The following is a 13805-nucleotide window of genomic DNA, read 5'->3' as shown; positions in this document are numbered from 1 at the left end:
TTTCTAATTTGGCCTCATTATTTCTGCATTAAATACATTAAAAAAAAAAAAACTTTCTAGATAATGGAAAAATTGAAATAATGGCACCTTGAAACCTGGAAGATGCCGTTATTTCGAAAGTCTGCTGTACTATCATTGAGTAACGAAGGATCCAGATGCAAAAATAATTTTGGTATCACATACTTGGATTTCTGGAAAGCTCTTCAGACTGTCGTGCATAAAAGACTGCTGTACAAATTGGATTAGTGGGTTTGGGATATTGGGATAAAGGGATGGTTGAGTTGGAGAAGGCAGAGAGTGGTTATTAATGGATACTGCTCTTTGTGCACTAATGTTACTAGTGGAGTCCCCCAGAGTTCAGTTCTGGGCCAATTGTTGTTTTATATATTTATTACTGATATTGAAGGTATATCAAGCTTCATGTCTAAATTTGCAAATGAAACCAAGCTTGAAAGGGTGGTTAATGACAGTAATCAAGGTAAGCTACTGCAACAAGATCTAGAAAAATTAGGCATATATTTTTTTTTATTATTATTATTATTAGCCATATGGTACAAGGAAGCTTGAGGCTTATGCTGCGCCAGCCAAAAAAAAAAAAAAAATTCCCGAGTTACCCCCCTGTGTGTGTGTGTGTGAGAGAGAGAGGGGGAGAGAGAGAGAGAGAGAAGTAGAAAGGCATCACCAAGAAAGAGAAGAATGATGATATCCAGCTCAGGACCCTGGGTTTGCCAAGCCCATACTCAACAGATGTGAGCCCCCAGGGTTGGGCTGAGAAATGGCAGCTGAAGTTTTAACAGTGACAAAAGTAAGGTACGACATATGGGTGGTAGTAGTAGCAATCCAAGATTAACATACCAACTGTGTGGTACCACACTCAGGGTAGTTGAAAACGAAAAAGACCTAGGGGTAATTGTGCAATCAGATATGAAGTTCTCAGAGTAGTACAGAAAGGCTACTAGGCTAGCTGATATGGTTTTGTCAATGATATACAGGAATTTTGCTATCAGGGATAAGAAGTGATTATCCTACTGTATAATGCAATGGTCAGGCCACATCATGAGTACCATATACAGGTCTGGGAGCCTCATCTTAGGAAGAATGTGGATCTGTCGGACCAGGTGCCGAGAAGAGAAATGAGATTAGTGAAAGGAACAGAAGCGTGCTCTTTCCACGAAAGGCTTTAGTTCTGCAAACTGCAGCATTTGGAGAACAGGTATCTGCAAGGTGATCTGATTCAGATGTTTCAAGGCTTTGAATGAACTAAGCAAGCTGAATGCTGACAAGGTTCTTCCTCAGACTGAATTTGGGCTTGCTCAAACCATTCAAGGGCTTATACACCTCAATCAGATCACCTCGCAGATACCCAGTCTCCAGATGCTGTAATTTGTAGAAATTAAGCCTTTCTTGGTAACAGTAACAATTTGTTTCACTCACTAATCTCAGTGCCCTTCTCTGTACTTGTTCTAGCAGCTCTATATCTTTCCTAAAATAAGACCTCCAGACCTGTATGCTGTTGTTGTTCTTTGAGAGCTATTGGCGCAAGAGCAGGTTAAGCTATAACGCGCCAAATCTAGGTTAGAGAGTTTCATATTTTGACAATTTTCTTGTTGTTTAGAAGGAAGCCAAGATTTTGTTTTATAATTATGTAGCTTTTTCGTAAATGTTATACTATTAATTTTTATATGTTTTGTTAGTATCCGATTAACTTAAGGAAAAAGAAAACGTTGTTAATATTTGGCCAGTCATCTAAAATTGTTTTAAGCATTAGGTTGTTTTGTGCATTCATTATCGTTTGAAAGGCTCTTATACGTTCTCTATTAAATCTTGGACAGTTCACCATGAAGTGATGTACAGTGAGTGGAACCTGACAGTTATGGCATTGAGGAGGGTCTTCACCTCTGAGTAGGTAAGAATGAGTCATGTGTGTATGCCTGATTTGCAATTGAGCAAGGGTCACTTCTTTGTGTCTGTTGAATCGGCAGCTAGTAGTCCATGGTCAAAGTGTTTGTTTAATTACAGGAAGTTTGTTGTTAGTTTGATCTTGCCAGCGTTGTTGCTATTGTTTTGAACTGCTTTGGTGGATTAATGAATTGTAAATCGGCATATGGTATTGAGCAAAAGGCTTAGTCAGAGGTAGCAGCTTCTCTTGCCACTTTATCTGCTCTTTCATTTCCAGTTATTCCTGTGTGGCATGAGATCCAGCAAAATCTGATCTTGTCATTTCTTTGTAACAGCTTTGATACTGAATATTGGACCTGTTGTAAAACTGGGTGTGTTTTGGTATTGGCATTCAGCAAGACAATGACAGAGCTAAGCAAGTTGATGAAAATTTATGCTGTCTGCTATCCGTTTATGTTTAATTTTGTTTATGGCCATCAAAATGGCTTATAATTCAGCCATAAAGACAGCATTCTTTTGGGAGTTGTTGGATGAGAGAGTACAGTCTTGAAAGTGAACTGCAGCTCCTACACAAGTCTGTTTTTGACCCATCTGTGTATATGAAAGTGTGATGTTCATATTGTTCTTTGTATGCTGCACGTAGCTACTAGTTTGTTCTCGGGAGAGTTGTTTTCCCCCAAGGATTGAAAATGCAGGTTGAATTTATAATCCACGGTGGAATGATCTGTGCAGCCATAGTAGTTATGTTATGCTGTCGTAATTACACTCTCAGCTTAACAGTAAATCTTTTAGACAGATGTTGGCAGGTCGGTTCATTTGTTGTTGTTGTTGTTATTTGGTTTTTAGGAGCATTAGCAACTAAGGCCATATTGTTCCGGGATATGCAGTGGTCATTCCCTGACCTTTCCGCATCCTCCGTATTTGGTGGTGACGGGCTCGAACCCCGGTCTAATCAACAAGCGTGTGCTACGCACTGCTGCTCCTTCCCACCTGGCTATGGAGGCGCCATCGGTTCATTTGTGGGTGGGCATGGTATAAGTTTTCCCAGTAAGATAAAAACAGAACTTCTCTATTTGGATGATTAGTGATGGATTTTATCTTGACGGCATAGTGTAATACTAAGTTCTGTCGTCTAAGTTGTAGTGAAGGTTCACAGGCTTCTCCATATAGGCTTTGTGCAGATAAAGTGAGAAAAGATAGAAGTTCTATACAGAGCGCACTGTGGTGTATGGGATCTAACCATCTCAGTGCACTTGGTCTTGAGGAGTCATAAACAGGTGCTCCATGATCCTAAGGATCTTATGCTTGGTACAACCAGGATCATATATCTGTCCAGTTTAAGTTCACAATCAGAGTGTGGGTTTCATTTCCTACAGAAGTATATACATGCAGTTTTTTGTGTGTGGAAAACCAGAAGCCATTTGTTTGCACCCATTTGCTTATTTTATTTATTGCTCCTTGTAGCTGCCGTTCTATATTTCACATATTCTGAGAGTGATAGGAAATACTGAAATCGTCAACATATAAAGTGGTATCTATAGGTTTTGGTATATGTTCAGTTATGGAGTTTATTTTGACAGCAAAGAGGGTAGTGCTAAGCACAAACCCGTGGGGCATGCCCTCTTCTTGGGTGAAGACTTCGGAAAGAGCATTCTGCGACCTAACTTGAAATGACCTGTGGTGTAAGAAATTTTGAATATATTTAGGAAGATGTCCACGTAAGACAAGGTGATGTAGGTTTTGAATAATTCCATAACACCATGCCGTATCATAAGCTTTTTCTATATCAAAACAGATCATTACGTGGTGCTCTTTTTGGATAAAGGCATTCTGCACACTGTTTTATAATCTGATAAGTAAATCTAGTGTTGAATGTTTTTCCTGAAGCCACACTGCGCTGGATCGAGACAGTTATTTCTGTTCAAAAACCATGTTAGACAAGCACTGATAATTTTCTCCATAGCTTTTCCCAGGCAACTTGTTACAGCTATTGGATGATAGTTGAGAGATCTTTCCCCAGATTTGGGAAAGAGAGAATCATTGCATGATGCCAACTGTCTGGAAATTGGTTTTCTAGGAAGATTCTGTTACATAGTTCTAGTAATACCATTTGGGACTGATCATCGAGTTGCTTTAACACCATATAGTGAATTTGGTGTGGTCCTACAGCATTTTGCTTTGTCTGTGATAGAGCATGTCTCAATTCATGGAATGTTAAAGGTATGTTGTACTCTTCATCATTTCTTATGGAAAAATTCAGTTTGTCTTTCTATTCTTGCTATGTATATTTGAAAACTGGAAATATATGATGTGAACACTGATATTTTGACAAAGGTTTTGCCCAGTGCATTGGCTATTTCTGAAGACTGCAGTGACTTGTCCATTCCAGTTTAGGATCGGAGTTGGAATAAACTGGTATCTGCCATTCATTTTGTTAATTTTATTCCAAACAATTTTAGATGGTGTAGAACTTGTTAATGTAGATACAAATTTTATCCAGGATGCTTTCCTACTGGCTCGCCTAATATATCTGGCTCTTGCCCATGCTTTCTTGAACAATATGAGGCTCTCTATAGTTGGATACCTTCAAAAAACATTCCAGGTTTTGTTTTGCTCTTTTTTAGCCTGTGCACATTCTTCATTCCACCAGAATTTTGGATGTGTTGATGTTTTTGGAATAGTCAGATCAGCGGCTTGAATTATTTTATTATTGTACTGCTGAATCTAACGGTTTTTCCTTGATAGTATCAACATTTAGTTTTGCAACAGATTTATGTTTCCCAATCTGCTTAATTTATTTTCCATCTAGCAGTTTTATGTAACTTGCATGTGGTTCCTAATGCCATCGTGATGATTACTGGATAGTGATCACTACTGAGAGGATCACTGTGCACTGACCAGTCAAGTATTGGAAATAGTCTTGGAAAACATAAAAACAGGTCGATAGCGTTGCTATTTCCTGTTGGGAGATGTGTATATGTATGTGTGCCATCGTTCAACAAAGTTAAAAATCATTCTCATCTATCCATTTTTCAATTTGTTTTCCTCTCTGATCTGTGGTTGTGTTACCCCACACAGGGCTATGTCCATTGAGGTTGCCTAGTATACAGAAGGGGATAGTTAACTGCATTACTATGTCTTCTAAATCGTGTTGTAATAAATCTTGGTGGAACATAAATTGTTATTACTGTCATGAGGGATCCAGTGGCTATGAGAACTGCAAGCGCTTCAAGGGTCGTGCTTAGCAGGACAATCTGAGAAGGAATGCAAGAATTTACTAGTATTGGCACACCACCAGGAGTTGTGCCACCTGTTACTCTGTCCTTTCGATATGCTGTATAGTTCTTTATTAAGGTAGAGTCTTGAGGTCTGAAGTAGGTTTCTTGTAAGCAAAGACATAGTGGAGCATACTGTGCAATCAGATCGTATATGTCACCTATGTTAGTGTAGAATCCTCTACAGTTCCACTGGATTATAGTTCTCGTTATTTGATTTTGGATAAGGTTTCAGATTGTTTCCTAGACGGTGCTTTATGCTTTTCGAACTTAAGTTTTTCCTTTGGAAAATATGGTTTACCAGTGTCCATCTCTTCTTCCATGAAAATCTCTAGTACTGATTCATCTGCTTGGTTGGTCGTTTCTGTCTCCCTTTGTTCGGTCGATTTCTGGCTTATGACATTACGTTTTCCTTGAGGGACGTTCGTTTCTGAGTTTTTTGCATTGGGAGCTCCGGATAGTGGTGTGTTAGCGAGTTTGTTTTGATGTTTTGGCTTTTGTTGAAAGTAGTGCTCGTGCACAGTCTGAGATGGACTTCTTTGGAGGAATTGTAAAGTCTGTTTGGGCTTTGATTATACGCCGATTCGTTATGACCTGCACATAGGAAGGTCTGTTTAAGATAGTCGGGAGTACAGTTCTCTTAGCATCTTGGTGTGTAACAGAATGTTCTACTTTATATCATTCAATCTACTTTTCTCTATTCCAATATTCACAGTTCTTGGAATAGGCGGAATGGTCCCCCCACCCTTGCAGTTTGGACATTTCGGTTTCTCAGCTGAACAGTTCTGATTGCTGCGTTCCTGAGACCAGCAGTTGGAACAGATAGCAACACCACAGCATGCCATTTGTGAGTAACCATACTTTTGGCATTTAAAGCAGCAGAGAGGATTCAGGATATATGGTCTGATGTTGCAATTTAGATATCCAGCCTTCACAGATGTAGGCAGTATAGGAGTGTTAAACATCAGTATGAGATTTCTGGTTGTGGTAAGTGTCCCATCTCTAGTACCTTTTATCCTGCTCACAACTATGATGCCTTGATCTTCCAGTTCAATTTTAATTTTAATTTCTTAATTTGAGACGCTGATAAGGTCCCATTCAGAAATTACTCCTTTTGATGTATTTAGTGTATAATGGGGAGAGACCTTTACTGGGATCCTACCAAATGTTTTCATTTGAAGCAGTCTTTCAGCATGTTTGGCATTTGCTGTCTCAAATAGAATGTCGGCTGATTTTAGTCGCATGACATTTTTAGGTGTTCCAGCCACACTTTCTAAGCATTTCTGGATGACAAATGGCAACAGTTTTCCTAATGGCTGTTCTGTCATAGAAAGAAAGATAATAAAAGTAGGTGCATGAAGTGATGTCATGTCCTTTTTTTGCCTTTTAGTTACAATAGTCTCATTGTCCATATTTTTTCGACTCAAAGGATTCAGATCTTTAGGATCTGTGGTTATGATGTTTGGATCACTCATGTTTGCTCCTTTTAGCCGTGGGAATGAGAGCTTTTCCACCAAGGTTTAAGGCCCCACCATGGGGAGGCAGGAGCAGTGCCACCTAGTGACCAAGTGAAAATAGATTGGTAGTTAGTACAGTTAAAATATAAATAAAAGAAAGGTGTCTTTCCCTTCTTAGGAACTTTTGTGCTAATACTTTTTAGGCACTTATATATATTTATACATACAGTAGAGAATCCGCTTTAGACTCTATAATTCATCTTGTAATCACAGAGAAATCGCTTTATAATCGCAGAGAAATTGCCTGATCACTAGAAACGCTTGGCACTCGGGGCCACATGTATGCACTACTCAAGGTGTAGACTGATCATTGCCTTATTCAAGGGGATAATTACCTCCTTATCCCTGCTAGCAAAATTCCTATATATCATTGACAAGACCCATGAGCTATTCTTGCAGCTTGTCTGCACTCTCGGAAAATTTCATACCTGACTGCACAATTATCCCCAGGTCTTTTTCATTCTCCACTATCCTGAATGTTGTACGGCACAGTTGGTACGTTACTACCCATATACAGTACTTTGCATTTATCAATGTTAAACTTCAGTTGCCACCTCTCAGCCCATCTGCTCAACTTTTCTATATACTGCTGCAGTAGCATACTGTCATTAACAACTCTACCCACCTTCCTATCTTCTACAAACTTGGACAATAAGCCTGATATACCTTCATCAATATCACTGATAAATACAGAAAACAATGGGCCCAACACGGACCCCTGGGGGACACTACTAATAACATTAGTTCACGATAGATAATCTGGAATTTAGAACACACCTTCCTTGGAAAAGATACAAGTGGCTTCTCCAAAAACAACTGTGAAATTGTAAAAATTTTATTCCATAAAAAATAAAAGGAAATGAACTGTCATAGTGTAGCTATGAAGAAATTACTGTCAAATAACTTGAAATGGTTTAAATTACAAATTAGTCTTAGAAAAGCCTTAGATATTAGTCACATAAAAATAGCCACATGCCAATTTATGCTTTGCTTGTTCTTTCTTCATAAACATAAAGTGAACAATACATTTCATCTTTTAACATTTCAAAGTAGGATTTCATTATCAGTCTGTACATTAGCCACTTATTTATTCGGCCACAAATGTTCCACGAACCTAAGGAAATCAAGGTAGCTCTTACTTGGCAGTCTACGATAGTTTCTAAAATATCTTTTCTTTCAATAGAGAGTAAAAAGGGGCATAGTGGGGAGGACAACTGCCTTAGTTTATTAGCTACCAGTAGTCTGATAATTTACATACCATGAGATTGTAACAAATGCCTGTAGTAAAAAAATTTATCCAAAACATAAAATGTATTTATCAGTATGTCAGGAAGTTGTAAATTACAAAATATATCCATGGAATAGGAAGGAATAAACTGATGCGTGCAAAAGGCAACAGAACATTACAAACAATCAAAAAATACTTGCAATAAACAAACTTGGATGTACATCTCAGTTTATTTATATGGCAGAATGTCTTTACAAATCATTTTCAAGCACTATCTCAGTTTAGATGTATTTTCCCCACTTCGTTTAATTGAAATATTGGAAACATCAATATATGTGTGGCAAACAGGCATAAATCAAACGGTGTTTATTCTTATTGTAACTCAAGAAACCACTCTCACAATGTTATAGAAAGAAATACAGAAATACAGTGCCCCCCCCCCCCGCACTTTACGATATTAATCCATTCCAGAGACACCATCGTATTGTGCAAATATCATAATGTGAACCCAATAACACATTTTTTGGTAATTTGTTCCAAGACATCAGAAGCTGAAATTTTCGCTATACTGTACAACTAAGCTATTTATCTTTCTAAAAGGTAATTTTTATAATGGAAATTGTACTTAGGCACTTAAAAAAATTTATTAAAACTAATATATTGGTTAAAGCATAACACAAAAAATCACTTCAACTAAAGGATGCAAAAACAAAACACACAGCCAACACACAGCTTACAGGAAGGTCCACGTGGTCCGTTCGGAGACAGTCATAAGCCCATCCCATCTTAAAGTGAAATAAGTATGCACCGGTTAACATGATCACTGGTTAGTGGAATCAGCCACTTTAATTTCAAAAAACCAATTCAAATCGTTAAAATGCACTACACTTTCATCATTATCATATGTTTGGTTAGAATAATCAATTTTGAAAGCTTTTGTGTTATTTTTCTAAAATGTCACTACCATAAAACAATAAAAACAATTTGCAGTTTCCAATTCATTGGGCTTTTCTGTTAGTGCAATCTATTATAAATGGGTAGTAAACTCGATCTTATTTCATTTGTGATAATACAGATAGCTGGAATTCTGTGATTTTTAATATTATTGTGGTGAAATGTGTTTCCCCTTCCTTTTCAATCATATAAAAAACAAACTTTCAGAATCATCTCTTCATTCCTATTTTTTTGAGTTGTGTAAACTTGTTAACTCCCTATCTCACTTGTATGTATCATATTAGTTGCCATTTGTGCATGGCGTGTTCTTTGTTATTGATTGCTTATCTTTTTTACTGTTTTAAATTTTACAATCCCCCCCCCCAAAATGTAAGTGAACTGAAATATCAACTATTTAATATGTACATAATAATTAAGCTATGTATAAAAGTAAATTTATTTTTATTTTGCTAACCCGTGTAAAATACTCTTCCGATTTTCACGTAATTAATTTTGTAAATTGGTATGTAATAAAGTGTAAATTTGTGATCTTTACTTTTATAGCCTGTGGATAATATTCCTCCTATTTTCACTTTATAGAATTGCCATTTAATGGAATTAAAATATGATTTGGAAACGTGATCACAATGATCGGCACTTACCACATATTGTATAGTGAATGGTATTTTATCATGGAGAGTTCATCATAAAGTGATTTGATCATATAGTGAGCCAACTGTAAAGCAGGGGTCCACTGTATTCTTGAAAAGAACTGAAGAGTGGGGAAGATTGTGTCCACATGTTTCAAAGTTTCTAAGAATACTATTTTCAAGATTCACTGGGTAATTTTTATCCATTGCAAGTGTTGTGATTAATTTGACATTGCTATTTATTTTTTGGGTTGAAATTTACTTTATGGTGCTTACCCATGGATCTTTGCAACACAGAGTGAAGAGCTGGCCTAGCTCTGCCCACTGGTTCGCAGTGATTGGGCAATCTATTCCTAATTTAAGACCAGCTGTAAAGGGGAAAATCATTTCCAGATTTCAAATCGGTGCAAAAAGGAGAAGAATCTTTTCCAATTTCAACTAGTGCCATGGGAGAGGAGTAGTTTGGGGGGGTCTCCCCTTTGGTGCTGCTTTAAATTGGGAAATAAAGATATGCAAAGGAATAGATCATCCAATCACTGCAAATCAGTGGGCAGAGCTAGGCCAGTTCTTTACCCCTTGTCGCAAAGATCCATAGGTAAGCACCATAAAGTAAATTACAACCATTTTTTTGTAACAGTGTATTGGTTTTTAAAATATTCAAATGAACTTAATTTAGTTATAAAGATAATCTGAAATCAATGAACTGTTACAAAATAAATAAATAAATAATTTGTAACAATTTCAAAATAAAATATATTATATTTTTTTTTTCATTCAGAGTTTATTACAGTAGCATTCTTTCACAAAACAAGTCCAACTAATGTATTCATCTTGTCTTTTTTTCCACATATAGTCAAAATAATGAAATAGTTACACATACACCATAACAGGAAAGACGGTGGGCATAACTGTCATATGGTTTTTTTCATGGATATATCAAATGGGAAAAGTTATATTTAAGAATAAATTTTTCCTGAATTTTAAACATTACAACTATTACCATATATCTTCTTATTCACAAATCAAAAAAGTGCAATTATTGTTTACAACTGAACATTAACAGAAAGTATACTTTTCTCCATTTGTTTTGGTTAATACTTCCAGGGGCATAATTTTGCCATTCACGGAACTTTTTTTTTTTTTTTTCTAATTAGTTAATGCTTTGGCTCTTGCCTTCATATTCAAAATATGCATATTTTGTATAACCATAAATTAACCTCAAAGAATTAATTTTTATCCACAAATTGATGATACACCGATATTTATTTTGTATTTTATACGATATGTATTTTATACAATACTGTACACCGTACATATTGCGCAACTGGATGTTACAACTGCAACTGTTATTTATTAAAATACTCCGAAATTTGTTACTCAATGTTTCCGCACTGCAACTTATTTGGAATACACGTTAACTTGATGAACACACGTCACCAGCGTGTGGATGAAACATATAACACGAAACCCTTAACTATTTCAATTTAATCATATCCACGTATACGCCTACACTGCTGGGGCTTCACTTTACATCATACATTGGTACGAATGCTAAAAACGACATGATTATTTATTTATGCTCACACTTACTTCTTTGTCCTTCAAACCAAGGAGCAAAACTTCTTCCATTAAAGTTAAGCGTGTTTCTTTGGAATCAACATCTTCCTCGTCATTTTCATCTGGTCGTCTAGGTTCGTCTTCTTCATCTCTTGGTTGATTTCTTTCAGAGTTAATTGCAGTAGCATTCTTTCGCAAAACAAGTCCTTCTGATCTATTCATCTTGTCTTTATACCCACATATAGTCAAAATAACGAAAATAAGACATCCAATGAAAACTAATTATTCTTAACAATATTTAATATTCACGCAAACCAGTAAACAAATAACACCAGTGTCACGTCATAACACATATTCTACACATTCCCCCATCTGGTCCTAACCAAGCCCTACCTTCTACAAATGTAATGGAGAAAGCTACCGGAAATTCTGCACAAAACTGCCACCTAAAACATAAAAGTGAAACTTAATAACAGAATTCTTAATTGTAGACCATTTCCTGTATATAATAATTTACATTAAAATCAAAACTAGGTGAAAAAACAATAAATAAATAAATAAATAATACATTTATTATTTAACAACAGTTATAAAGGGCGAAATATACACCACCTACCAAAATATTAGACAAAATATTTTATATATACATTGCCTGTGACAACAACGCAACACACACGTAGACAAAATAAGTATATGCACATAAACTACCAAGCTCACGTATACTGTATATGGATATTGATATATGGATCCATTAGCATTAGTAGAGGCATTTGATGCAAGAAAGCAAGCTTATGCAGCATCAGCCAAAAAAATAAAATAAATAAAATAAATAAATAACAAATAACCACTTCCACTTCACCCCTCTGTTCGTTCGAAATTCCTGTCCAGCTGAGCCTTAAACTTATTTAGACTATCAACTTCCACGACAAGGGATGGAAGTCTGTTCCACCTACCAACCACCCGCTGGCTAAAGGCAAATTTCCGCACATCTATCCTACATCTATCTTTCCTCAATTTGAATTTATGCCCTCTCAGGTGATTATTCTGAGCAAGAGGGAGAATCCCATCAGCATTGAGCATGCTCAAACCATTCAAGGCTTTGTACACCTCTATCAGATCACCTCGCTGGTGCCTAGTCTCCAGACACTGTAATTTGCAAAACTTAAGCCTTTCTTCGTAAGAGCACCCCTTTGTTCCGTTCACTAATCTTGTTGCCCTCCTCTGTACTCGTTCCAGCAGCTCTACATCCTTCTTGAAATGAGGCCTCCAGGCCTGTATACAGTACTCTAGGTGTGGCCTGACCATTGCCTTATACAAGGGAATAATCACCTCCTTATCCCTGCTAGAAAAATTCCTATATATCATTGACAATACACCATGAGCTACTCTTGCAGCCCGGTCTGCACTGCTCAGAGAACTTCATATCTGCCTGCACAACCACCCCAAGGTCCCTTTCATTCTCTACCACTGTCAGTGTAGTACCACAGAGTAGATACGTTGCTCTGGGGTTGCTGTTTCCCATATGTAGTAATTTACATTTCTCAATGTTAAACTTCATTTGCCACCTCTCAGCCCATCTGCTCAACCTTTCCGGATCCTGTTGCAGCAGCATAGTGTCAGTAGTGTCCTCGATAACTCTGCCAACCTTCGTATCGTCGGCAAACTTGGACATTAAGCTTGATATACCATCATCAATATCATTTATAAATACAGAAAACAATAAAGGACCCAATACTGAACCCTGAGGGACTCCACTAATAGCATTAGTCCACGATGAGCAGTCCATTGATTACCACTCTCTGTCTTCTACCCCTCAACCACCCCTTTATCCATAGCAGCAATTTGCCTCCAATGCCACACTGCTCCAATTTGTGCAGCAGTCTTCCATGTGCAACAGTATCAAAAGCCTTCCTAAGATACAAGTATATAATATCAAAGTTATTCCCTGCATCCAGTTCTTTTGTGACTGCATCATCGTATCCAATCAAATTGGTCAGGCAAGACTTCCCCTTAACAAAACCATGCTGTGTCTGAGCTATAACTGAAGCCTTGCCTAGATGATCCTGCAGTGCTTCTTTAAGCAGTGCCTCCATTAATTTTCCGGGAACAGAAGTTAAACTCACAGGTCTATAATTACTTGTGTTAGCCTTTGATCCTCCCTTGTGAATTGGGGTCACATTTGCACATCTCCAGTCCATGGGTACCTCCCCTGAGTCCAATGAAGCTCTAATAATTATGGCTAAGGGTTTGCTTACTTCCTTTGCTGCCTCCTTTAATATAACTGGATAGATCCCATCCACCCCAGGTGCCTTTCTTGTGTTTATCTTCAACAATTTCTCCTCCACTTTATTCTCAGTTATTACAAGATTCTCTAGCTTACTGCTAGAGTTGAATACACCTCTGGCATTCCCCTCGCTGAATAACTCCTCATGTGTGAATGTCGATGCAAAATATTCATTAGTTTGTTAGCTACCTGAGCAGGGTCATCAACAGTTGACCCATCGATATCAAGTGGACCAATCTGATTCATCCCCTTCCTTCTAGAGTTTACATAAGTAAAGAACTCTTTGCTGTTTTTCTTCGCATCCCTTGCCAAGGATCTCTCGTAATCTGCCTTCGCCTGCCTAACCTCCTTTGTAACTTGGTTATAGATCAACTTGTATCTATCTCTGAGCAGTGCAGCCGGGCTGCAAGAGTAGCTCATGGAGTATTGTCAATGATATACAGGAATTTTTCCAGCAGGGAT

At 37.3% G+C, this 13805-nt stretch overlaps 1 protein-coding gene across 1 annotated transcript in view; it reads right to left on the bottom strand.

The window, feature by feature from the left end:
* The window catches only part of sau (Golgi phosphoprotein 3 homolog sauron), a 75241-nt gene extending 63794 nt beyond the window's left edge, over positions 1–11447 (bottom strand). The window contains exon 1 of the mRNA XM_090377205.1: positions 11093–11447. Within this exon, the coding sequence (XP_090233331.1) occupies positions 11093–11281 (189 nt within the window). The 5' untranslated portion in view covers positions 11282–11447. The remainder of the gene's footprint in view (positions 1–11092) is intronic.
* Positions 11448–13805: the final 2358 nt, after the last annotated feature.

Source organism: Mastigoproctus giganteus, chromosome 7, assembly GCF_048544385.1.
Source record: "Mastigoproctus giganteus isolate SK-2022 chromosome 7, ASM4854438v1, whole genome shotgun sequence".
Lineage (NCBI taxonomy): Eukaryota > Metazoa > Arthropoda > Arachnida > Uropygi > Thelyphonidae > Mastigoproctus > Mastigoproctus giganteus.
The sequence above is the reverse complement of the archived record's forward strand: the minus strand, read 5'-3'. Positions and strand labels throughout refer to the sequence as shown.